General features: G+C 39.1%; 1 protein-coding gene across 1 annotated transcript; it reads left to right on the top strand.

The window, feature by feature from the left end:
- The first annotated feature begins 4669 nt into the window (after nt 1–4669).
- Nucleotides 4670–26669, top strand: LOC139937539 (protein LMBR1L-like). The gene is made up of 11 exons (XM_071932736.1): nt 4670–4859; nt 14956–15049; nt 15598–15771; nt 16306–16409; nt 17123–17249; nt 17744–17812; nt 18245–18382; nt 18763–19010; nt 19779–19852; nt 20913–21070; nt 22096–26669. Exons 1-11 carry the CDS (start codon nt 4797–4799, stop codon nt 22413–22415), a joined length of 1569 nt encoding a protein of 522 aa, XP_071788837.1. The 5' UTR covers nt 4670–4796; the 3' UTR covers nt 22416–26669.
- Nucleotides 26670–27452: the final 783 nt, after the last annotated feature.

The raw sequence follows: 27452 nt of genomic DNA, 5'->3' as shown, positions 1-27452 counted from the left end.
CTATCTCAAGAGGTGGTGTATAAATATCCTTCATACAAATATTTCGCATAGATCTAAATATCACGGAGTTATGCTGCATATAGCCCCATTTCTACCTACAGTATGTTTTTGGTTGTCATAAAAAAATTATAGGAATAAATCTTGTATAACATGTTTATCTTCGCATATATTGAGCTATCTCAAGACGTGATATTTAAATATCTATCCATCTAACAAATATTTCAAAAATAGATCTATATCATATCATTTAACATTGTTCTGCACAGCCGAATTTTTACACGACAGCATCAGGATTTTGTATCAGAAAAAAAAGAAATAGATAGAGCCTATAAAAGAATAAATTTTTTACATCAACTTTTTTTTCGCATAAATATTATAACAAAACAGAACGGCTAAATAATTCGCTGCACAGCCGCATTTCTACTGACATCATGTTTTTGTGTTCAGAAAAAGAAATTGTAGATACAAGAATATCACATGAATATTTTCTCCAAACGAAATACTGAATAGTAATCTGAGAATGTGCTACCAACCGAAATGTGCATGCAAATAATCTGATGTTTGGCGAAAGATTTTTCATGAAGATATTTCGTTGCTATAGTTTTTTTATATAGATATTATTATTTTCTATCTATTTAAAAATACTAAATGAGAGTTAGAATATAATAAGTGCAATTTCTTATACCGTGCTCTAACGAAGATAACGTTAATACTGAGTGCACGATAATTAAATATAAAAATAAAAAGCACACAATACATTCAGTTAATTCAAGAAACACAAGACGTCTGCTCCTTTGCAATAATTGTTGCGAAATTTGTACTAAATACGAATACAAAAACCGATATTTTAAATGCTAAGTTATGGGTTTTTAAGAGATACATTTCGGAGTCGATTCCATGCCTGAAGAAACTAAACCCGACACTCAAATCTTCAAAGGGAAAAACAATCTTATGTTTTCTTTTCCAAATGTGGTAGAATTTCAGAAGGTAAGATTTCTGAAATAGTATTTGTCTTTATATTTTCACAACAATTTAATTTAAAGGCAAACCTTTGTTTTGTCTTTCTATAAATACTTATATAGCTATTATATTAAAAGCTATTGCGGCGCACTAATTAAGACCGTCGTTATAAAGATTATATTCTAAAGGGTTCTGTTATTGTAAAGAGTTCATCGAAGCAATCTTATCGCGGGTCGACAGTTTAGCGAGTTTTAAACGAAGAATGCACCCTTTAATGACTTTACATTATTATAACCCAAAACATATGCCTTGGATTTTGTGCAAACCGCCTTTTTTATTAATGCCGCGCGAAATTTATTAATTATTTCCCTTTCGTTTGAAGTATCATTTTCCTGAAAATCATGCAAACCCTTAAACTGATATTGATCACACATTTTTTTGTAACCAAACTTTATTGAATTGTTGTGAAAGGCACTGAGAGTGTGGTATCATTTTCAACATTCATTTATTTCTATGTTTAAAGTTGTTACACAGGATTGGTCTTTATGTTGTGTGAATGATCAACCATAATACATAAAAAATAACAAATTAATGTGAAATTTTGGCGTATTCCAACGGTCGTTTGAGTTGGAGAAAATAGTGAAAAACCATGCACAACTTTCGGCATTGGAAACACATTGTCCTTTAGGTTTTTTTTATAATAACAACCAAAATCAGCACCTGTTTTGCTTTTTATAGGTTTTCAGATTGATCAGTTTTCCATACTTAATTTCAGAGGGAAACCATAAACATTGTTTAATTAGAAATGGACTACTAATTATCAGTAAACTTTGAGTCTAAAGTGTACGAAGCTTTTTTTATTCTTGTACCAATCCAGTATACTTTTAAGAGAGAGCGGATGTTTTAGACCTGCCCGGATATAAAGTCGACCACAATGCGTTATAATTCTTTCTAAACACACACGTTACTTGTTACCACCTAAAGACCGCGTCATTCCATTTTCTTCGTCGAGGGTTTTTCTTGTGAGAAACTGCGACCAAGGAAATTTACAATTTTGGCGTCGACATATCGAATGACTGAAACGAGTTTGGATGCAATTTTGTGGTATTAAAGGAACACGTTGCCTTGGATCGGACGAGTTGGTCAAAACAAAAGCGTTTGTAACCGTTTTTTATATAATGCATATGGTTGGAAAGATGTTTTAAAAGTAGAATACAATGATCCACACAAGTTTGCCTCCAAATTGCTTGGTTTTCCTTCTACTGTGCGAACTAACACCGTCGGCCATTTATGGGAGTCAAAATTTTGACCCCCATAAATGGCCGACCGTGTTAGTCGACGAGGTAAAAGGAAAACCACGCAATTTCAAAGCATGTTTGTGTGGATCATTGTATTCTACTTTTACAACATCTTTCTACCCATATGCATTTTATAAAAAACGGTTACAAACGCTTTTCAAAGACCAACTCGACCGATCCAAGGCAACGTGTTCCTTTAATGGACCAACAACAATGTCCACAAGCTGATCACGCACAACTTAATACTAGTTAATAAACTAAATCCTTTTATGAATAAATAACAGACCTATGGCATGGACACTAACTGGTATTTTTTCCTATGTCTAATTATGAATGACAGATATTATCTGCTATTGAAGTGACCCAACATATGAAATAACAAACCTGTGAATATTCATAAGCTCAATCGGTCATCTGAGTTACTAGAGAGAAAATAGAGACGAACCCCTCATGAAAGTATCATTTTTTTGTCTCGCGACTAAAGAGATTGTTTATGGGGGGCCTACATGGTGTAGCCGCTAACCTCACTCGTGAAACTTCATAAAAAGCAAAGTTTAAATCATATTACGGAGATCAAAACCATTTCAGGCAAAGCATAATTTCAAAGAAGTATAATATGATCATCTTATACAGTCGTTATGCGCAAATACGTGAACATTATTTTCCTGTAAACCTTTTGTGCGTGTAATTCCGATCTCTGCTGTTCAATTGAACAGTTCTGTTGACTGATTCTACTGCTCCTGCTATCTGTAAACTGCCTGTTATTCGATCGCTATTTTGATGTTCACATTTTTGACGATGTTGTAACTTTTTTTATTATTGTAGCCCATATCCATTATCTTTATTTTATACAAACACGCATGGAAATGAATAATGAAGAGTGAGTGAATACAAAAACACCCCCTCTTTCGAAAATAACTGGCATTTAAAAATAAGTTTTCACAAAAAGCAGCGAAATCAGTGGATAAATACTTATTATATTTAATCCGAAATGCCACAGTGTACATGTTGATAGCCGCACCATGTTTCTTTTCATTAGCCATACCGTGTTTCTATTGAGGAGTTATTTTGATAGAAGGAAAGGCCTATGACATTTTGCATTTTGCGTGAATCACCATCCCCTCCCCTACAGTAATAAAATTCACGGCTCGTATTAAAAAGCCTGTTTCTAAATCGGTTCTCTGGTTTGTTGCGAAGGCAGATCTAGTGACTATCAGGTTGCAGTGATGATCAATAATTGACCTTTATTCGGTATTCACTGGCTTTGTTGCAAGACGTAGAATTTCTATTTGACGGTTTCATTAGTGTATCTTCATGAGTCGACATTCGTCTAGGTCATAATAATGAGGCGCATCTCTGTGTGAATTAATCGCGCCTCCAAATCAGCGCTGACAATGTACAAAATAAAAAATAATTATCTGAAATTGTATAGTGAAAATTTTAAAAATAAGAATGTATTTTTATGCGTGTCTGTGGCATTTAATTTATTTGTTTTTGAGTTGTTTTCCCCGGAATCAATAATCATTTCCAATTCTGAGAATTATTGTTTTACCGGCAGCCCTTATAGTAACCGTGATACAATGATGACAATTGGCAGAAAAAAATACTTTTGGTTCTTAATCTGAAGCTTGTCGTCTTCAAAAATTGTTTAGAGTAAGGTATTCAGTCTGAAATGCTTTCATTTTCGCGGATAAATTAGATTTTAGTTCCGTTACCCCGCCATGAATATTTTTCATTAAACATACAACAATTTTGTTTTCAGGTAATATTGCAACACTTTTTACCCCACCCAGTTAGGGCAGCCTATTTTTTATTACAATGTGGGCGATTTTTGTTATTCTTATTTTTTTTTTTTTTGGGGGGGGGGGGGGAGGGCGGATGTTTCTTTTTTTTTTTTTGGGGGGGGGGGGGGGGGGTAGGGTTAAAGGGGGGGGGGCGTTGTCCGGCAGCCCCGTGTTATGGGACTGATAGAAACATAAGAAATGAGGCGGAGCGAATCTTCTCGCCCATGCATCGAAAACTAGATCTTCCAAGGCCCAGTACTATTCCAAGTTTTCAATGTAGGATAGGCCCTACAGATGCATTTAATTACAAGAAGTTCCCAAATGTGATATTAAAAGAAACTTTGCAGTTATACAAAACAACGAAATTGAATTATAAGATTCTTTTCCGGAAAATTGTATCATGGTCGAAGAGTTCCGCTTAATTTAATTAACTCTCCTGAGGGCGCTCTTATGTAAACAAGGTCAGCCTTTGACCTTTCAAAAAAAAATACGTTGCACCGAAAAAAAGAAAAAGAACTCCTCTCACATGAGCAAACTGGTAAACTTGCTGTGTGTTGCACTACAGACGACTAGCCGCCGGGCACCAGCTGCAAATGCAAGAATTGTCAAAAATCGTATGCATGCAATAACTGGAAAGTGTGGCTGGTTGACATAGACGACGCGCTAAAATGTGACTTATTCGTGAATCCAAAACACTCAAAATGTCCTTTTCAGTTACTATAGAGAATTCAAGTTGCTGCGATTTAGGGGAGACATGATGGACCACCATTGGGACAGCACAGAACAAGTATTTCATGACGCAATTAGGGAGTATTTGGTAAGAATATCTTCGTTTTGGACGAGACACGACGTTTCACAATCAATGCATAGCGCACACACAGCACAGCATCACTAGTGACAGTACAGTGACACACTGGCTGCCCCACACACTGAACTGCAGCACAGTGTAGTGACATTGTTACTGTGGAACACTGACACTACACAGTGACAATAATGACAGTTTGACAGACTTGTTTGGGTGATCATTGCAGTTAAATCCATGTAATTATTGAACTTGTTGAATAAATTGAATTGAATGAATGGAACTTGGAAGGGCAGCCAATCAATTGCAGCAACGGAGAGGATGGACATGGAGGGTCACAAATCATTATTGCAGCGTTTTGCAACAAATAATTCTCATAAGTTGACTTTGGCCCAACTCCTTGTGAAATATTCGCTGCGAAAACGGCAATGTGACATCAAGTATTGCTTTGAATTTGCAGAAAGTATGAACGGGGCTGTAGTGTAGTTAACTGCGGGCTACGTCATGATGTATGCTTCTAGAAACAAGGCTCACCTAGGGGTCTCATATTTAGGGCCTCCTTAACGCTATATGTTTTTCAAATCAGTGTTGATGGGTGAAAGTTTTACTACCGTTAGCCAGCCAGAACTCAAAGTTTCCTGTGTACTGTACACCTAAAGCTTTCCCCAACCTACTCAATATACATTCATAATGCTTGCATTTCCTTTTTGTTGAGTGAAATTAAAAAACATCGCCAAAAAATACAATTTTCTGCTCGGTACTCACTGTTGTTTTTCTGCCGTATTGCACTTCTTTTGCCTTCTCATTATGCAGCCTACTACATGTAGATCAACGAACTGCCGAGCCGCGGCCGAGTAGGTCTAAACCATTCTGTGAGAGGGGTGTTACAAACCCGTGCAGAAGTGCGTGGGCGCTTTATGCGTGAACGGCGGGTATTATTGTAAACCAACAGCCAACGCACTGCCCCATGGGTTTGTAACCCCCCTTTCACGGAACGGTTTAGTCCAACTCGGTGGTGGCTTGGCAGTTTGCGGCGAGTAGGCTGGTGTACAGCGCTTGGTGGTTGAGTTACCAAAAGATAAAGCGTTGAGCATTATTGAGAAGTCAAAAAACGTGCGATGTGGCAGGAAAATAACAGTAAGTACCGAGCAGAAAATTGTATTTTTTGATGATGTTTTTTAATTTCACTCAACAAAAAGGAAGGATAACTTTCCGTATGGCGCCACCACTTTTTCACTCATTTTTACAAAAAGGGATATATCAATCAGGTAAATTAGATACTATATTATTCTATTTCGAATGAAAAAGTGGTGGCGCCATACGGAAACTTTTCCAAAAGGAAATACAAGCTTTATGAAGAATGTACACGTATATTGAGTAGGGTAGGGAAAGCTTTAGGTGTACAGTATGTACACAGGAAACTGCAGTTCTGGCTGGCTAAAACTTTCACCCATCAACGCTGATTTGAAAAACGTACAGCGTTAAGGAGGCCCTAAATATGAGACCCCTGTAAGGCTCACAGGGGAGCCTTAGTTTCTAGAAGTACATGATGTATATAATTCAATATTTTATTTGAATTCAAGACCTCAGCTGAGGTCCCAAATTCAAGCATCTGAAAGCAAACATCCTTTGTGACAAAATTCAAGGGTGTTTTTTCTTCCATTATTCCTGCAACTTCGAGGACCAATTGAGTTCAAATTTTCACAGGTTTAGTTGAGATACACCTAGTACTACTTAGTTAGTGAGAATCTTGACTGATCTTTGCCAAAGTGTCTGGTGCCTTCAACAATGTGTGTGAGCTGCCTTTAAACTTAAATTAAAGCCAAATCCAACTGCCACTTTTCACTCAGCTTATATTAGACCTTTTACACTGCGTGCAGCAAAATGACATGTGCCTATCCTGTCATTTTATTTAAATTCATATTTATTTATTCTGGTTGTGAAGCTAAGGACTCTTAGAAAAGCAAACTTGCCGTAATCTGTACTAGCCAAGAGCACCCATGGAGAGAAGAAAAAGAAGGAATTTTTGGTTTCATATTTATTTATTCTGGTTGTGAAGCTGTGAGGACTCTTAATAAAGCAAACTTGCCGTAATAACTGTACTAGCCAAGAACACCCATGGAGAGAAGAAAAAAAGAGGAAGTTTTGGTTTTAGATGTGGGACCCCCCCCCCCCCCCCCAGGGAACTATAGTTCCCTGATGCCACCAGGACCAGGGAAGGCTGGGGTTGGACACAGGGACCTGTAGGTGGGAGGCGAGGAAAGATACCAACTGCCAACCTGTCTCCTATTTTGGGATGTCAAACTGTAAAGCAAAGGATTTTGAGTTGCCCCCAAAAATGTTGGAAAGGTAGACACACAATTTATTTTGTTGAGGTGCATTCCATGTACATACTGCAATGGGTCACCTAAGAAGCTGATGTTTTGTCATAAAGGGTTGTAAAGTAGCGGCCAAATTCAGCCTCTTTTCCACCCTCTCTGACACATCCCCCGTCCAACCGAAGGGTTACCCCAAACATTGTTGGTGGTATGATGAGTACACAATAATCCAATATGCCATGAATGTTTTTCTTTACTGTTCTCGACCAATGTGTGGTAAACAATTTTTTTTTGCAAAATGAAGTTAGTCTTTGTGGAGTTGACCAATGCAAATGTGCCACGCAATCCCTGTCTGAAGGTTTTGTGTTACTCATGATAGGGATGGAAGGACCATGGAGGGACTGAGTTAAAAATAAAATACAACGTGTCGTGTCGTAACTAGTCTGGAGATTATTCTGTTTATTTACTCTGCATATCAAACACATTATAGGGGGTCAGGGGATCAAACATTGCTGGTGCCTTGATGACACAGTGGTAAATGTAAGACTTGCTGGATCGGATTTGTTTTGATGTAATGGTATGTTTTATTGTGATTAAAAAGTTAATTTTTAAAGCATTGTACAAATATTTAAAACCTTGGACGCACGCCAGTAGCGCAATGACTCACCATTAGGAGTGCCATGAAGTTTGTTTTATTAATACTAAAACTTCACTTGTACAAGCTTAAATGTAGACAAGTTCTCTCAGTTGTGGTATTTTTGTCAGCAAGCCAATTCAGTATTGATTATGGTGTGTTGCAATAAAGATCTGCAAGCTCTATTCACACTACCCACCTTTGATCCATACATTGTTGATGTTTGTAAAAAGTCTTCTACACAGATTAATTAGGACCTAGAGTTCACACTGCAATATCTAACTTCTACCTCCATGATCTAACACAGAGAGAAGTTAACTGAGTTCTATGTACATGTACTAGGACTAACACAGCCATTTATGGGTTAACCCAAGTCCTAGGAAGGGGGTTATTTTTACCCGGTTAAAAAAAAAAAGGTTTTGGTGTCGGCAACGAAAAGTGTAGTGTGAATGCTCTGAGACTTAATCCGGAGAATCTCCGTGTTAAATTTTTCCTTTAACAAGGAGATCTTGTATTTAATAATAAATACAAGTTTTTCTAAAATTCTTCAGATTTAACTGTAGTTTGAAAGGGGCTTAAGCTTGGTTGACTGAGAGCCTGTGAACATTTTTGTAATGACAATGTAAGTCTGCTTGTTTACTGTACAGTACGCTTCGTGCACCAATTTATTTTATGAACTCACTGTTTACTTAAACTTTTATTTCCATTATAGAAAGTACATACAGAGAGTAGCCTGTTCCAAACTATTGTAATGTAATAATAAACAAGTTGTATACACATAATCAAGGTCATTACTGAAAACTCATTTGTTATATGTCAGGATACTGCAGTTATCAAACTTGAAGAGGGTGAAAGATCAATCTTTGTACGTGAGGTTCTATTAGACTATTGCAGTTTGTGCAAACCATAGAGCGTGTTATTTGTTGTGCCGCAGTATTTTATAGATTAAAAATCAAAATCTTAAAACGCATTTTCTTTTGGGCGTGATTTTTTGCAAATCAAGGAAATGCTACTAGCCCAGCATGTTTTTTAAACTACACTACATAGTAAAAGGCAAAGTATTAGTCTTTGGTTTTTCAAATTGTTTGATTGTTTTTAAATCCTATACAAATAATCTATCCTTCTGTGAAAGTTTCATTTCAAAAGGTGGTCATGTTTTTGGAGAAAGCACGACAAATCTGGAGCGAATGTTTCCATGCAGGAAGAATTTAACCCCTATTATAAATTGTTATACTACTGTGTGAATGTTCTTTTTTTTTGGGGGGGGGGGGTGACTAAATATGCTCTGACACGTACAACATACGTATGTTTTGATACCCCCCCCCTTAATCCCACACATTAGGATTAGGGTTGGGGCTAGGATTGGGATTAGTGAAGTGATCTAATCCAGTAATATAAGTAGCTTTTATAGCCAGACTTAGGCTGACCTCTGACCTCCATGTTACATACAGTACGTACTCTAATTATACTTACTGTTTTATTAGGGCCTAATGCTACATATATGTAATATAGCCTCTGCTTCAGGTAGCCATTTGAGCCCATAAATTGTTAATTGGAATGCAGTATAAACCTGTTCGTAATATATTTGTTTGTAAATCATTTCGTAATTATTCATCTAAACAAAATTTAGGCCCCAACCACAAGGTTTTGAAAAAAAAACTAGTGTACACTTCAACCATTGAAGGCATGCATCAAAAGAGCAATACTCTGATCGTCATCTGTGGGACCATAAAACAGAGGGGGACAAAGGGGCTGATACAAACAGCTGTTACAAATGATGTAATATGAGTGATGACGTCACATGGATGATGACGTAAATAACAAGGCTCTTCATGAAACCTTCTGAAAAGCACCTGAGAAGGCTCATAAACAAATTATTTTTATTTTATTAAAATCCGTTTTCGCCCATACATGTATGATCTCTTATTAAATGACTTACAACAAAGATCACTAATTGTTGAATTTTTTAATTCAGCTGCCAGTCTTTTTATTTGAGACATTATTTTGTGGATTTTTTTTTCAGTTTCACCTCCCCTATGGTTGACACGGACAGATCACTTCATTAGGTTATTCAGTCAGAACATGGGTTTAATAGGAACTTCTAAGGGTTGTCTTTGTCGGAACAGAGCATTTGTCGGAACAGGTTTATCGGAGGTGTGCCGGAACATGGTTTTTAGGAACATAGGATTGTTGGAACATAGGCTGTTGGAACATCTACCAACTGGACCCCGCATTGGTCTCCCCAATAGTTGGCCAGCGGTAACCGAATACCAACATTTCACTATTCGCCCAGCACTACTCAAGTGGGAACACGACGGTGGTTTCACCGCTGCAACTTTTTTTGTTGCAGGATCCCGATCTTGCACGTGTGGATCCAGTCGGAACGCGGTCATAGGGCTGTATACGTACAAATGTGGTGTGTAATGTGCAAATTCAGTAGTGAAGAGATTTTTAGTTAGTCAAAGAAAAGTACCCAAAAGAACCAGGGTCCAATTGTACTGCTTATTGGGCCTCTCAAAGCACGGAATTCCGAAGGTCATTTGGTGAAGAATTCTGCTTGACAAACAGGGCCTTGAAATAATGTTAAGGTACTGGGACATTTTGTACACAGTTCTGCTAGTCAAAAAAAGTAAGGCTACATCCAGGAATGTCACTTCACTCTCAATCACACACAGTGCACAGTTTAAGAAACCTGGGGTGCTGGTCCATTCAGTGGAATGACAATCATTTCATGAATTCACACATATAGTGGCTAGACACCTCATTTGCAATCCAGAATTGTACATTTATATTCACTTTATAGGCAAAGTGGAATCTTGTTACTCCTTTACATGCAACTGCTTTTATTCCTAGAGCAAGGAAAGTGTTGTTCAGTGTACAATGTCGATCAATACATTACATATAAAAACATATATATTTTTTTTTACTGTTATAAAATTGAGGAAATGGACTTTAAAGACACTGGACATTTTTGGTAATTGTCAAAGACCAGTCTTCTCACTTTTGGTGTATCTCAACATAAATGCAACCTGTCAAAATTTGAGCTCGATTGGTCGTCAGAGTTGCGAGATAACTAAAAAAAAAAAACACCCTTGTCACACAAAGTTGTGTGCTTTCAGATGCTTGATTTTGAGACCTCAAATTCTTGAGGTCTCAAAATCAAATTCGTGGGAAATTACTTCTTTCTCAAAAACATGTCACTTCAGGGGGAGCCGTTTCTCACTATCAACCTCTCCCCATTACTCATTACCAAGTGAGGTTTTGTGCTGACAATTATTTTAAGTAATTACCAATAGTGTCCACTGCCTTTAAAAAAGGCACAAGACTAATTTGTTATAAATGCAACAAACAATGAGTCGAGTAGGACCCCAGGTCCTTACTCTATGATCTATGTAATTGGCGACTCCAGATTAAAACTGACCCTTTCACATGACAATCTAACCTGAGAAAAGTTAAATCCAGTTCGGGGGGGGGGGGGGTTACCCCTAGTCATACTTTGTAGGCAGGGTCAAATTTGACCTGGTTTAAGTCAGCTTTGGGTTCATTAATCCGGAGAATTTGTAGCCCTGAAAAATGTAGTGTGAACAGTAACACCCCCACTTAATCTAGAGAATATCTGTGTCATGGAGACTCTGCATAAGTGTAGTGTGAAAACTGAAAGGGGCTCATGTGATAGAGTAAGGTGTGTGCAAGGACAGGGTGGATTTATAAACTAAACTGCTTTGTAAGAAGACTAACTGGTAATTCTACAAGGGCTAGGAATGTGGACAACATTTTATTAACTCAAACAAGGTCATCCAAGGTATGATAAACAAGTAGGGGTTCTTGTTAAGTTCCATATAAGTGAGGGTACGTAGTTCTCGAGAGAGTATGTAGTTCTGTGCTCGTTTATTAGGGTCTTGCCACAGGAGGCAATTCACAGTCGACCAGTTCCAGGTTTCTCAAAGGATAGAATTCATTCACATTTCAATGTTCACTTATTATTCTTAAAAATCGTAAAGGCCGAGTTGGTCGGGCGTCGGAAATCGTGACGCGCGATCATAAAAAGACACGGTTTTTAGGCCTCAGTCTTAGGATTGGGCGCAAGATTTCCGTTGTGCGACCATCGCGCGACCGACTATAAACCGGCCTTTAGACATTATAGGATTTGAGGCATTGTGGTGATGTATCAATGTATGTTTGGTTTGCGGTAACACCATGTGTGTATCTACTTGCCAGGTAGAGTTTGTTCTCAGAGAACTGTCTTGCTTTATTCTACTACCGCGGAGTAGATAATCGGAGGTTATACATGTAAGACATCGTAAGACATTGTTTGCAAAATTACCAGTGAGTACCTAAGTGGTCGTGTAGCATGTACCCCCGTATGCCTTTTTGCACTTTAAAAGAAGAGCTTTAGGGCCTGGTCATGCTGGTCATAAGAAGAAATCACTGGCTTACTTGCCGTCATGCATATCTGCTAATATATCATTGCGATAAGAAACGGACAGGGTTGATTATTATATGAATGTCTTAATTTATGCAGTTGGCATGATAACGGTCGAGAGACTAGAACCAATAAATTAAGATAGTTATTCACGCTCGGGGGCACGCACAGAAAGCCGTATTCCCGGCATCCAACTAACAAATAGTCAGCAAGTATTGAGTCAATAACATCCGCCATGATGCAGGTTGGTGAGTCGGCGCCGTACAACATTTATTAAAAAAACCTGGCGTGTCAGGCAGTTGAATTGATGAACCAGGCTATTAAAAGGGTGTTTTGTGCATCGTCCATGATTTTGACGGTATTGCAGTGCGCACTAAATTAAAGCAGGCCTGATGAGTGATACATGTACTTCATAGAGGCAATGAAGGCGATTTCCTCCATGCCCCTTGTTCATTGCCTTACAATGTAGTTCTAAAGTGCCTTTGAAATGCTCACAGTAAAATTTTACAATTTCCTCATGGGGGTGCCCTTTACCAAGGAGAAAATGCCCCGGTGCCCTTGCCCATTAAAAAACGAAGCATATAGGCCTATTAAAAGCTGTGGAGGCGTTTAGTCATTGTGAAAGACTCAAGCCTGGTTCATACTCTCTGCGAATGCGAATGCGAAGGGAATTTTGGCGTTGCAACAATCGGTACGCGCTCCATTTCCCTTTGTGACGCAATGAAACTCGCATCGCACAATGCATTCGCAGGAAGTATGAACCGGGCTTTAAAGACCAGTAGTCTCTCTTGGTGGTAAAAGTGGTAAAACCATGTCTAGTGATTTTAAGCGTAGCCGAAAATTTTGCATGCAGAATTCCCTTGCTATGGGTCTGGAAAGATCTTGAGTTGAGAATAAAAACTTCAACATCTGATGGATGTTTTTAAATACACATATACCTTTGTAGGTTTACAACCTTACGAATCTTTTGCAATTTTTGCTTTATCATACTATTCCCTTTTTTAAAGAATTCTCACTATTCCCTTTTCTAAAGAATTCCCTTGTGGGGTCGAGGTTGAACAACAATTTCTCTTGTTGAGTCCATTGTTCCATTGTCTAAAAGACCCACCAGGGGTGCTCGAAACCGCACAATCACAAGTGTAGTGACCTCCAATTGTGGACCTCATTTGTTTTAAAGCTCTTTGTCCAGAGGAAGGTACCAATTGTTTCCCTTTGTGACTGATAGCAATCATGACCCACAGTCCTCTCTGTATCATAGTCACTTGTTTGGAATGTGTTTACCTATAAACTGTGTAAACACCTGCATTGGGTACCTCCTAAAAATGGTCTCTTTGTTTTGTTAGTATTTTTTGGCAACATCTCCCATTGGTTTTGTACACATTCTCCAACTGGAGGTCTTCACCCAATTGGGGGTCTTCACCCAATTGGGGATCTTCACCCAACTGGGGACCTATTGTTGTAGGTACCCAGTTTGTAGTATAAACCTACACGTATGGTGTACCCAGCATACAAGTGTACACACAATTGGGGGCCTCCTACTGTCCCTCTTTTGTTTGTATTATAACTTTTTGGCAGCAACTACCATCGCTGTTGTACACACTTTCCAACTGGGGACGTTCACCCATGGAGGTACCTCCCCGGTTCACCCAAGACCGGGGACCCTATTGTCCTCTTCTGTTACAAGTACCCAGTTTGAATGTGTATGTGTACCCCAGAAAACAAGTGATTTTAACGCCTGCGATGTGGGACTTCCTATTGTCTGTGTGTAGTTTTGATTTTTGGGCAACAACTCCCAATGGTTTTGTATGAACTTTCCAACTGGGGACCTTTTACCAAGCAGCTCCGTCAGCCTTTTTGAGATATGGTGTGTACTGTGTGAATTTGGTGTATGCAGGCAGATTTACACAAGCCTTACAGTGTTTATAGGGGAATATAAAGTATTGTGTCCACCTTATCTCAAAACGGCTAATAACATTGGGCCCTGTTTATTGTGACCTATGACCTCATTCCCATGTGACTTTTCAGAACAACCTTCATGATGTTTTTGTCAAAGTATTTGAGTGTGTACTACAACTGTGAGCTATAAAAAGTAATTGTGTACCATTAAGATTTACATGTATGCAACACTTGAGCATGATGATGAACTGCATTGAGGTATTACATGTATTATTAGGGATTTAAACTGGAAAATGAGCAAATAGTTTGAAGGTCTCCTGCAGAACCAACATGTCATAGTTTTGCCTTACACAACAAACATTATGTTGTACTTTGTTGACCCTGAAAATCAGGAAGATAAAAAATGTATTGAGATCTTTGTGCTTGAATACCTAATATCTATATCATGACAGCTGCCACTTTTAAAGGGAAAGTACTGTATCTAGATACATTACCTTTGGTTTTTGGAACCATTCGGTTGTGTTAATCCTATGAAAAATTTATTTCAAAGTGAGGTACAGTATTGTTTTTTAGGAGGTGGAGGGAAGGGGCTGGTTTGACCACAATAACTTGGAAACACAAAGGACAAGTGGTAAGAGGGAAAATAGTAATTAATTAATTAGATAGTAAATGAGGCAAACTAAAAGGGAAGATATCTGTGGGTAAAAGGAGAAGGCAAAGACAAAAGGTTATTGGTCATTTCCTTCTTGCATTTCAGACCATGGGTTGAATTTGAAGCCAGATGATGTATGTACTGGTTAAATGGTTACTGGTCATTCAATTTGTTTCCCCCTTGTCCAGATTGATTTACTGTTCTTCGCCATTCTTTACCTCTCGTCCTACGTGGTAATCTGCCACTACAAGAGACAAGCAGACAAGGAGGACTACTTTTCAGGTGAGGTCAAAGGTCGCTTTCCCATTGACATTACTTCATGCATGATATTCCCCCGTCACAGTTTGTAAGGATGTAAGCATGGGTATCGTCCACTAGGAATATGGCTGGTTGAGCAGAATACACTTACCTTCCCAACTTTTTGAAGCAAGTATGGTTGGGTGCCTTGCTCAAGTGTCATGTCCGGGATTCTAACCCATACTCTGTCGCTGACAAAACCAGAGTTTGGGTCTGGAAAACTAGACCGTTCGGCCATGACGCGCCAAATACTGAATTTTGATGATTTTCATGGCAGGTTATTCAGACTAAGGCAGGTATTACTCCAGAGGAGATTATTCACAGAGTGGCAGAGGAAAAGGAGGAGGGTGTAGTGGTGGTCAAGTTTCATGACCGGGATTTGAACCCACACTCTGCTGCAGACAACGCCAGAGCTTGGGTCCTTTAGACTACTGTTGCCCACTTGCTCAGGGGTAACTCAAACCCTAACACTCAACGAGTATAATGTTAAACCCATGTTCCTAATAGTCACCCTATGGTCATCTTCTCCACAGCGGATGCATCTGATGCCATAGTCTACCGTGTAGCGTTATGGAGTTGTACTTTCACCCTAGCCATCTCGGTCGGGGCAGGCGTACTGCTCCCGTTCTCCATCCTCAGTAATGAGGTCCTCGTCTTCTATCCAAACAACTTCTACATGAAGTGGCTTAACGGCTCCTTGATCCACGGTAAGATTTCAAGAACTGCATTAAAGGCTGATTTTGTGCTTATCCTACTGCGGGAGTTTCCATTTCATAGGGCTGCTAACTGTAAGCAGACAAGAAAGCATGCCTATCATAAAGTGATTACTGTATGAGAATGAATGATGTATTATTGTAAATCCAGGGTGTACGTTCAATCGAGCTGCTTTATATCCTTGCTAACCTGTGAAAATGTTTCTGCTCGGGTTCTCACGAAAATTTGTTTGTCGCTAAAGGGTTTTGATACCTTTTGTAGATCCAAGTTCTTGGCCGTGACATCAATCCCTACTAAAATCAAAATGAATGAAAAAGTTTACCTTTAAATTTCAGCCTCATACTTAAGTCATCAAGTTTTTGAAGAAAATAAAATAAAAATCACAGCGCACTACTAACTATGTGCGTGCACTCTCAGAGCAGCAAAAAAAAAAGGTCTGTTACGTCTGCTGCCACCAGCATCTCAAAAGTCTCCCATCGGTAGTTCACTTTTGAATTGTAACTTATTCTGATTTGTTGGTTCTACAGGGCTGTGGAATCTGATATTCCTGTTCTCCAATCTCGCTCTGTTTGTTCTGATGCCCTTTGCATACTTCCTCACAGAATCGGAAGGTTTTGCTGGATCTAAAAAGGTATGTTGACCTGGAAGAAGGTGTGATGCCATACCACCATAATCAGAAACCAACAGTTTGGGTGTTGAGCCACTGTTAGGGTTTGGGATGTTAATGAGAGTGGGGAAGGATCCTAGTAAATCACTAAAGGGGATAGGGTTAATCCTTACATGTACACACTTTTTTTACTTTTTTTTGTGTGCAAGTCGCCAGACACAAGGCCTGACGACCACTTCAATATGTCAGCTACAATCAACGACTTTCCTCAAAATACAACCAGTCAAACTTAGAGGGCGGCTGTGGGTGGTGTGCGAGCTAAAAGTTCCAAGCTTACACCATGTGTACATTTTTTGGTCGGCCCATGTACTCCATAAAATGTTCCTTTTGTTATCCACGGTCCCAATCATGAGTGCTTTAATTCCAGATGTGATCAAAAGTTGGATATTGCCATAATTCCAATTGACTTCCTTAAGACCATGGCTCAATTTCATAGTACTGCTTAAGCACAAAAAGTAGCTAAGCACAACAAAATTATGCTTAGCAGATTTATCTTACCAGCCAAAAAATACCTTGTCACATATACTATCTGTGACTGGTATCCTGCTCATTTGTGCTGAACAGGTAATTGTCAAGCATTATTTTCTGATTATAAAATGGGGTCCGGGATCCCAGTGTCAGGCAGTGACCCTTACCTTTGTCTACTCTGTATTTCTTGGTTCTTCCTCTCTCCACAGGGTATCAAGGCTCGTGTGTATGAGACGTTCGTTGTGCTTCTTATTCTTGGTCTCCTGGTCTTTGGGATGGTATGGGTCGCCTCAGCCATCCTGGACAACGACTCCTCAAGCAGAGAAACACTCGGAAGTATGTCAGGAATAGTGTGGATTTGTTGATGGTGAAGAATTTCAAGTTTTCTTAAACGATCTCTTTAAAAGGAAATTTGATTTGCTCTTTATTTTGTAGTTCTGTGTGTCCATTGGCAGTTTGTGTTAGTTTGAATTAGTAATGCAAGAAATTTCTGCTCTTGCAAAAATGATAAATATGTTTGGTGTGAGTTCTTTATAAAAGAGTGTTTTAAAGGCCTTGTCGCACAAGACAACTTTTACTGGCAGCCAATTGCAGTGCGTGCTACCGGACCACCTTGGTATGGTAGCTCATGTGTTATCTTTTTTCATTGCTTTTGATCCACTAGAAAAATTGGTAAACATTGAAATGTGAATGACTTTTCTACTGGAGATTGTTTTCAACTGTTCGCCTGTAAATTGTCTCGTGAGACAAGGTATTTCTGTCAGATTGCAGATCCCCAATCCAGATTATTTCTTATCATTGTCCTCATTCTTTTATTCCGTTCTACCCAGGGGTTTGGTCGTCATATCTACCGTATCTCTATACATGCATCTCGCTACTTGGAGTTGCCATGTTGCTTAGTAAGTCTGACATTAGTGAATACTCATTTCAGATCTTTGGTTTGATTTGGTGTTGCGTGCCTGTTATCGGGGATTACACAATTGCCCCTTGGAAAAAAAGGACTCTATGAACTAGGCCTGGGCGACTAGTGAAATTTACTACTCGACTAGTCCCACCTCAAATACGTGTAGGTCAAATAATCGCCAAGGCCTATTTTATGAACACAAATTTCAATACCTGTCCCTTTCTGTCCCTTTTAAATAAGCACTGTGACATAATCATTTGTCAAACACTGTTCTCTGATAACTTCTTTCAACTTCATTTTATACGAGTTAGTTTTAGGGAAATGTAGGTGGTTTGAATGAATGTTTCCCTTCCCCCAAATATCAAAGAAGGTTGAATCATCACTTTAAAGGAATCTGACATTGCATTGTGTGTGTTTTTGCTTCTAGTATCAACCCCTTTAGGGTTCACCAGAATGTTCTCCGTGATCGGTGAACTTGTGGTCAAACCACAGTTCATGGAAAACTTGGATGAAGAATATCACTTGGCAAAGTTTGAAGAAGACGACTTGCTGAGGAAGATCAAAGGTGTGTTTCGTTAAGTCAACCTCACAGCCAGTTTAAACTGACATCATCATGAAAATACTCTTGGTTGTACCATTTTGTATTGAAGGACTTGGAACTAAGCGCTGTCTTTTTTACTTTAAATGTTAATCATATCACAAGTTACAATCTTAGGTTCACAGCTTGAGTAAAAACATCCAATTTTTTGTTTTAAAACACCTCCAAACATAGATTCTGCCTAGACGCCTAAGTCTAAGCTGCTGTTGCTACGGCTATACCACATTGGTTGCTAGGGGTTGCTAAATAAACAACACTTTTAAATTGAAAGGCACCAGTCTATTTTATTCAGACGCCTCATTGTGTACAGATTATCAATCGGTGTATTGATTCCTTTTTGCTCATAGAGTCTAGTGCCACATACACCATTGAGCAGCCCAATGGACAGACAGACTTGAGGCAGAGACTAGCCGATGTACAACGCGATCGGAGGGTGCTGGACAGGAGGCGGAGGGCGTCATCATGGCAACGCAACCTTGGATACCCGCTGCTGTGGATTCTCCTGTTTGCGCTGACCGTACTGTCGCTGTGCATGGTGGGATGGAACATCTTCAGATTGCTGTTTGGGATTGGCTTCTTTTCCGTCAGCATAAAGGTTTGTTCTCCATTTAACAAAATCTTTTACTTTAAGCTGACTTAAGTGTGAGGGTTTGCGGTAAAACCATGTGAAGATCTCTTTTGTTTAACATTTTTATCAGTATGCTCTGATCTTCTTCAGGAGAATGGACTTTTCTACTGAAGACAATCGGAGCATACTGCTTAAAACATTACTCAAAAGAGTTTTTCATATTCTGTTGCCACAAACCTCTGTTAATAGTTACTCTTCCGCAATGCAAAATTTCAAATCCTACTGATGACTTAAAGGTACATGTAGGGTCCTAGATTGGTAAAAACACAACATTTTAACGACCATTCAAACTTCCTTGGTGAGAAGCACTGCATCTGTTGACTGTGTAATCTAGTTTGGCGAAGGATACCCTTCAAAGCAATATGGTATGGACAATTTTCTCAAAACACCTGAATCTCAGATTTCTGAAGTTTGCTTGAAAATTCATTTTTTGTTTTGAGAAGTGGTTGGCTTACGTCATTGTCACCTCGCTAAACTTGGATGGAGTCAACGTTCTTGATAAACATACTGTGGCAAGTAGACACTGTACTCAGCTGCAACTTCACAATTTGTATAATATCTTTCTTGATAATTTTGCCTTTATTTGTATAGCATTACATTGACAAAATCCAATCTACATGTATGATCCTACCTTTAACTGAAATTTAAAAACTTTTATGACTGCATGTATCTCAAAAGTCCTTTCTTCTTTTGTTTGGAAAATATTAATCCTCTGTTTTCATCTTGTGTTTTTAGGAGGCGGGCCTCGGGAAGGTGTCTCTGTCGATGCTAGGATCGTTTGGTGCCCTCATTGAGGTTGCCCTTATATGGTATCCTTTTTCATTTATATAATTTTTTTTTTTCTTTTTTTGCTGTATTATTCTGGTAGCAGAAGAATTTCACCAAACCCAAATTTGGCCTTGAAGACTAAGGAAACCTGTAATTTTTGCTTACAAATCATTGGGTATCATTGCCGCACCCAGAAAACAGACTATAATCTTTCAAGGCTGAGACTAAAACAAAAACGCTCATTTATTTTTTTATGTGCATTGTGTTGTGGCTGAGTGGATAAGACTCAAACAAGACACTAACCATTATTGCTTTGTCTTTCTGATTGGACGCAAAGGAGTTGATCCCCTGTGTTGTGTAATGCACCTAACAGAGCCCAGTGCACTTGTTGTAAGGGGGTTCACCCTGGTGTTGATAGTTTGATTGGCTGCATACTGTGCCTCAACCATAGAGTTATGTATAAGAACTAGAGGGCGCACGAGTGATGCTTCGTGCACAAACGCCACGGGACTGCAAGATGACAAGCGCGTCATTCTGCACGCGCGTTGAATATGAAATACACGTTTGAGTTTTTTTTTATTGAACGCTCACGCGATGCTGTTTGTTCAACTTACAAAATGGCCGCACAAACACACCCTGTGAGATAGCTGTTTTGTCAACTTAGAAAATGGCCGCCTGCTCGCATACCGGGGCGCGTATATAGGCCAGTGAACGCCACGGGACTGCAAGATGACAAGCGCGTCATTCTGCACGCGCGTTGAATATGAAATACACGTTTGAGGTTTTTTTTGTTGAACGCTCACGCGATGCTGTTTGTTCAACTTACAAAATGGCCGCACAAACACACCCTGTGAGATAGCTGTTTTGTCAACTTAGAAAAACGCTCTAGTTCTTATATATAACTCTATGGCCTCAACACCTTTGGTGGTATGTAAAGGAAAAAATGTCTCATACTCCATAACATAGCTCTGCATATATACATGTACCTTCCAGTAAAAAATACTGAGCACTTTGACACCCCTTAGGGGTGTAATAAAGCGCTGTTCAAGAATCTAGTAATAATATTACTAATATATTTACCTTAACGTGATGACTTACCAGCTATCTCATGCTAGCGTCAGTCGTCGGCTTTTACAGTGTGCCGTTTTTCAGAACGTTAGTTCCCCGGACCAAAGACACGCCCATGACCAAAGTTATAGCCAACTGCCTGGTGCTGTTGGTTCTTAGTTCAGCATTACCGCTGCTGTCAAGAACACTGGGTAAGTCACAAATTGTCTTCTTCTTCCTTTCTAGTACAGCCTTCATGATTGAAGTTAATGAACCCATGAAATATGCTAATTACATTTACACATGCGTACAGACCCTGTTGGTTGGCAAAAGCCATAGAGTTGTGCACTAAGCAGACGCGCAATTGCGTCTGCGTTACGCACCCATTAGCCTATACAAAACGGCGCGATGGTCCCTCATTTTGCCAACCAAAACGTTAGTGCGCACACGCTATGTGCAATTTACATATTTCATGGGAAGGGTCTATTGCACTTCCAGACACACCGGGCCGAACCCCTTATCTTTGCGATAAGTGTGTACTGGGGTCATTTACATGCTTTTGATAATAATAATAATTGTATTGTATTGTGTTGTACTATGTTTTATTCCAAACTGGAACACACCCCATAACCCTGGGGAGGGTAACAATATAATAAAAACAAAATACATTGAATGAATAAGTCATACGGACAGGAATTTAACTTAGAACAAAAACAAGTAATCACACAGTTTGATTTCTTTTAAAGCAAATAAAAAGACGTACTTGGCAATGCAAATAGTAATAGCTTCATCGGGAGTGTCCATCAAAAACTTAAACCTGTCTTCCCTGCCAAGAGTTTCAAAGCCTTTGTAATGGTCAATAATATAAGCCAACATAATATTCCTAAGGTCGTTGTATAAGGGGCAATCAAGAAGAAAATGGATTTCTATTTCATCATCAAGGTGACAACCGGGCAAATTCTTTGGCTTGACTCTAACCCAATATACATTCCTATTTCAATATGTAGCTTGTGTGAAGAGCATCTGAAAATAATAAGTATTGCTTATAAAACGCTTTACATCCATGAATGAACCCCAAGGCGCTGTACAAATATAAGTAGCACCAGGCAAGAGGTAGAAATAATCTAAGAGCATAGAAAGGTTTCTTAAACTGCAAACCACAAAAAATGGACCAGCCAATAATTGAAACGACACGCCACGAAAGTTAAAAAGTTATGTTTGTGTCTGCTTATGACAGGTATCACCAACTATGACCTGATCGGTGAGTTCGGCCGCTCCAACTGGTTGCAGAACTTTTACCTCATCATCATCTACAACATCCTCTTTAGCATCCTGACATCTTCCTGCCTCCTGAACAAGTTCACCGCCACGGTGAGGGACTACATCCTGCAGAGCGTCACGCTCTACATGCACAATGTCCGAGAGGCCAACCAAGTACGGACATCCAAGTTCTGGGCGATGAGGAGCTGGAAGACGCAGCACGCTAACGGGACCAACGGGAAAGTGACGGGAGTGACGGCGAACGGTGCTTCTCCTAGTACTAGTAAGAATGAATGAAGCAGGTTGCGTGTTTTTTTTAATGCCTGGGGTGGAATTCACAAAGAGTTAAGAGAAATGGTAGCAACAGCAAACAGTGCTTCTACTAGTACGAGTAAGAATGAATAAAGTAAATGAGGGTTCTTAAATGCCTGGGTTCTATTCACAGAGCTGCTTAGCAAAAGAACATTTCTTAACCATTTTCTGCTAAGCAGAATTGAGCAACAGTTGCTTAAACTAGTACTAGTAAGAATGAATACAGCAGATTGTTTTTTTTTTTTTTATTGGGTGGGACCAATTTCATACAGCTGCTTAAGCAGAAAATATCGCTCAAGAATTTTCTGCTGAGCAGCAATGAGCAGGATACCATGACAAATTGTACTTGTGACACGGTAGTTTGGCTGGTAAGCTTATACTGCTTAGCGTAATTTTCAATGTATGACCCTAACTTTAAGGTAATAATTTAAGTGAATAAGGATAACAACTCGCACTTTAAGATACGGGTCACTGTTTAAAAGGTCAAACACATAGGATGCGTATGCATACGCAGTAAGTTTAAGCTTTCATGGGAGCTCACTGAGGCAAGAGTTTGTTTCAAAGGGTGGTATCAAGATTTGCGTGAAGGTCATTTGAGATTATTAAAGGGTTATGAAAATGTTTTTAAAGTGCACCAAGACTAGGGGCAACTTGTGTACATGTTGCCCGTTGGAGTACTTGTGTGTGTATGAATTCGACCCAGCTGAAGAAATCATACCAATTGTGTATTTCAGTCACTTACAGGACTGACCTGGAGTCTATCAAGCCCTTTTCACAATACTCTATTCCCCTGGGCTGCCCCCGAGGAATAACGGCTTTACCCTGGTCAGCCCCGGCAATTGGGCATACCCTGGGGAAGAACCACCCCTGCTCTGGAGTAGAGGGTAAGCAGTTAAACCCTGTGGTATTCTTGAAACGTGCAACTGGAATCATGTGGACTAGGGACTCGGTGTGAAAATGCGCCCGGGTAACCTTGGGAGTAAAAAAAGTTCTGGGGTCTTCCCCAGGGTTATATTCTAAGGGGATAAGAGATACAGTGTGAAAATGGCTTAATAGGGATGAACGGTTTGGGGCTGCCTTGTGTTAGGGTGTTTGTATCAGATGTGTTAGAAGTATTTGTGTGCGATGTGTGTTCGTAACAAGATGTGTGTTGGTAACAAAGTGTGTGATGCGTGTCAAGCTGTTACTTTGAAGCATTTTGATCCCTGTGAAGTGTTAGACTTTTTACCCTGGTTATAGGATTGTACAAGGAAGTAGTTAAGACTATGGTTCTTTTCAGAACCACCCCAACTCATTTAGAGATAGTCATTACATAGTGTTACTGCTTTAGGTCTTTTTACACTACAGAAAACCTATGTGTTGGTCACAGATCGGATCCGTGCAATGTGAGCCGACTTTCTATACACAGTGTTTATTCGTATAGGGCGCTTGATCCATATTGGCTGCAGACTTACAGTGTACCAGGCAAATGTAGTGTTCTTGGTAATGTGTGTATGCTCAGAGCGTTCCAAAGTCTCCCATTGCAAATTCTTGATTTAAAAAAAAGTGCTTTAAATGTGGTGACATTTTTTACATAGCAATATAATGTATATGTGCCAACATGGTTTGGTGGGTTTTTATAAAACATTAATTACAAGTGGAATTGTACTCACAACATTATTTTATTTAAGTTCAACAGAAATTTGAAACAAAATTTGAACTGTTTATTTAAATTGAAATGCAGGAATATGACTATAGTGTGTTTAAATGAAAGTGTGTTTTATTTGTCAGCGAGGCTTGGTATAATGTCCACCATAATTTCCCTTGAGTAGACTCATAGACTGGTGCAATCCCCTCTTCTTTTTTTTTAAAGAAACTTTTGAGTAAACTTTTGTCATTCTGCCAAGAAAATTTTGTTTAATTTTGTTCATCAGTCAAAAACGCGATATATTCTCTTACATGAATTTAGGAAAAAACCCTCATAAATTCCTAAGTCAGTATTTTTGTTTGAAGTTCTCTGTGTAATCACATTGCATTAATTGAATACCACTTAAATGCTGCTTTTAATTGAGGTCAGAGCAAAAACAAAAATTTGTGGTGTTTTATTAAAATGATTTTTTTTATGAGGTATCGCCCAACTCACTCTCTCTAAAGTGATTTTGGCTTTCGCCCCACATCAACTGTCACTAGGCACACATTGCCACCTACTCCTGGGGCTGAAACAGGTTGACCCCCTTTACAGTCCGTAAGGGTGTAGGCAAGGGTATCATCCACAAAATCAAGTTGGAAAAGTCCTTCTGGCTTTGCCACTCTCACACGCATGTGGCCTCCCTTTTCTCGACGCTTTGCAGCTACACAGTTTTGTGTAAAGTCATGAAAGCCTTGACATGTGGAAAAGATAAGAGCAGAAAGGACTAGTTGCTAGTTGACATTCGTGTCATTGAACTTTTAAATTTTTTGTTTAAATACAATCTGTGATTCCACCAGATATATATGCAAATAATAGTAGAATGCTTCGGTCAGACTTTTATTTTTTTATGTATCCAGATATGTTTGGAGCAATTTAGTTAGTAGGTACTTACTGGTTATACCACCTGAGTTGAATCTATAAGTCTAGCAGTATTCAGTTAAAGTAATTCTTGCCAGTTTGATTTGAATGATGTCTGGTTCACTGCCTCGCTGGGTCACAATTGAATGTGCAACTTGAATTCCCTCAGACTAAATCCAGATTCATGGGTACCAGTTGTTGCTGATCTGGAGGTTCCTTGCTGCAAACTATGTGACTAAAGCAATGCTAGATGTAGCCTGAACATCTGACGTTGCACTTTTAGGCTCATGATTTACGCCAGATACCTGCCTTGAGTATATAATGAGGATCCTGACGAGTGCACCTTTGACCTCAGATTATTTCACATGGAGATTCGCAGTGAAATCCTACGTACAACATTACATGCCTATGTACGAGTACAATACATTGCATTGTATACAAACATGCACGCCAAATGCAGATGTTCGAAAATGCAACCGACAAACATCACCTCGGACCAATCAAAACACATGGAAAGCTTTCGTCACAGCACGTCTATCCAATGAAATCACTGTATCAAACTAAATCATTGGGTCCATTGAACCAGTGCCTGTCTTTATCCGTGTGGCTAAATATAGACAGGGGACCAGTGAGTCTATGCTGGATGTAGTCGTAAGGAATTCAAACTTCAATTGTGAACAAGCTAGTTACATTACAGTCAGTACACTAGACAGCACTCAAGTTGCAAATGGTTGAAAGTATATTGGAAGTATATGGATTGCAGTACGCATCATCGATCGCCATCATGTATTAACAACAAGAATCAAGGGAAAGTGCATGCTTCAAAGATGGCGGTCGATGACGCGTATTGCAATCCATCTTTTGTTATGAAAGGCTTGTAAGATGAACAGTGTCTTAGTTAACTAAAGTTAGCGCAAAAGTCATGTCGTACCTTGCAAAGTAGGCCTAAACCTTGTATTATTCCCAATTTTGCCTTGTTAATAATTTTTAACACTACTGTGCGTATTACCTGTGCATACAATGCATCCATTCCATGCAAAAGTACATGTGTATATATTCCTTTATTGTTTCCATACCCTGCCTTATAATAACTGCATTCCCATAAATGTTTGTTTTTTGTTTGTGAAGATGTTTCAGTGTTGTCAGGGTTTTTGTTTTCCTGTTGAAAAACATACATACGTCTGGTAAAGATCTCTCAAGGTTTTGCAAGAATTTGATGGATTAGGTTCTTTATGGTCAAACCAACCATGCCTGACAAGCCTCCCCAGCTACCCCCACCCGGCCCCCAGGGGGGTTCCACCCATGCAAAAGCTAATGTATCAGGCCAATAGGCACAAATTGCATGCGGAAATGAAAATATATGTCTTTTTAAGGGGCAGTTTGGGGGGGGGGGTGCAAGGGCAAGATCAAGTTCACTAAAAGCATAAAAACAACATTTGCAGTTCCCCAGATTGCACAGTAGTAGGTTTTTTTTTTAAACCAAAGATGAGCATCAAGTGAAAAACATTCCAAAGACCTCACTTCATTTTGGCGTGCTTTGGGCAAACCAGAATGCCCCCCTAGTTTTGAAAGGTCCTAGGAGTGGTTAAAACACTTCCCCACTGCCCCCACTTAGTGCACCATTTTGTAAGACAACCTGTGAATTCCAAAATTAGCAAAGTAGACACAATATTTATGTCAGCTCTTGGGTTGTTTTCCTGGGGGGGGGGGGGGGGAGGGGGGGCGGTCAATCTCAGTATTTTGTTAAGCAATTTATTTGTTTTATTTAAAGGGGTGTGACTTTCTGTCTGTCACGTGTGCACTTTAAGACTTGTAATTTGAGGTGATTTTCCTCCAGTGAGAAAAGGCAGACACAGGAAATAATGTCCTTCCCCCGCATGCCAAATGTTTAAAAAACCTTTCCATTTGTTCCTTATGCAGTACTATGTGCATCTTTTTAAAAAATGTATATGAAATTTTGTACTGTATTTTTGTTACTGATTGGAATTCTGTTGTTAAAGTTGTTTAATTGTTGATTTAGAAGAGGGCAAAAAGTGTAAAGTCACAAATTATAGTCGTGTGCCTATAAATTAACAAAAGATGAGGGTTGATTTTTTAGCAACCTGTTCATGTGTTCGTATTTGTTACACAATCTAAAGCACAAGAAGTGACAAGACAAGAGGTGTCACTTACAATGAAAACTTGTGTCACTTACAATGAAAACTTTAATATTTTTTTTTACTATTATTTTATAAGCAGTGGATAAACTGTAATTAACAAAATTATTGATCAAAAGTGATTAATTACAAAAAATACAAAACCCCTAAAGTTGAATGTATAGTTTTTTGCCCAAATAGTCTACCAAATTAATGTGCTTGAAAATGTTCATAAAATTGTTTCTCAGACACAGCACGATTTCATCCAGCAATTTTACAAATAAGAAAATGTTAAAGACTCAAAATGTCTTCTGCACATAATATGCTAATCTTTTAGTAACAACTTCCTTTTTGTGTAGC

The sequence above is a fragment of the Asterias amurensis genome, chromosome 5 (genome assembly GCF_032118995.1).
Source record: "Asterias amurensis chromosome 5, ASM3211899v1".
In the NCBI taxonomy this organism is placed as follows: domain Eukaryota; kingdom Metazoa; phylum Echinodermata; class Asteroidea; order Forcipulatida; family Asteriidae; genus Asterias; species Asterias amurensis.
Note: the sequence above shows the minus strand (reverse complement) of the source record. Positions and strands in the feature narration are given on the sequence as shown.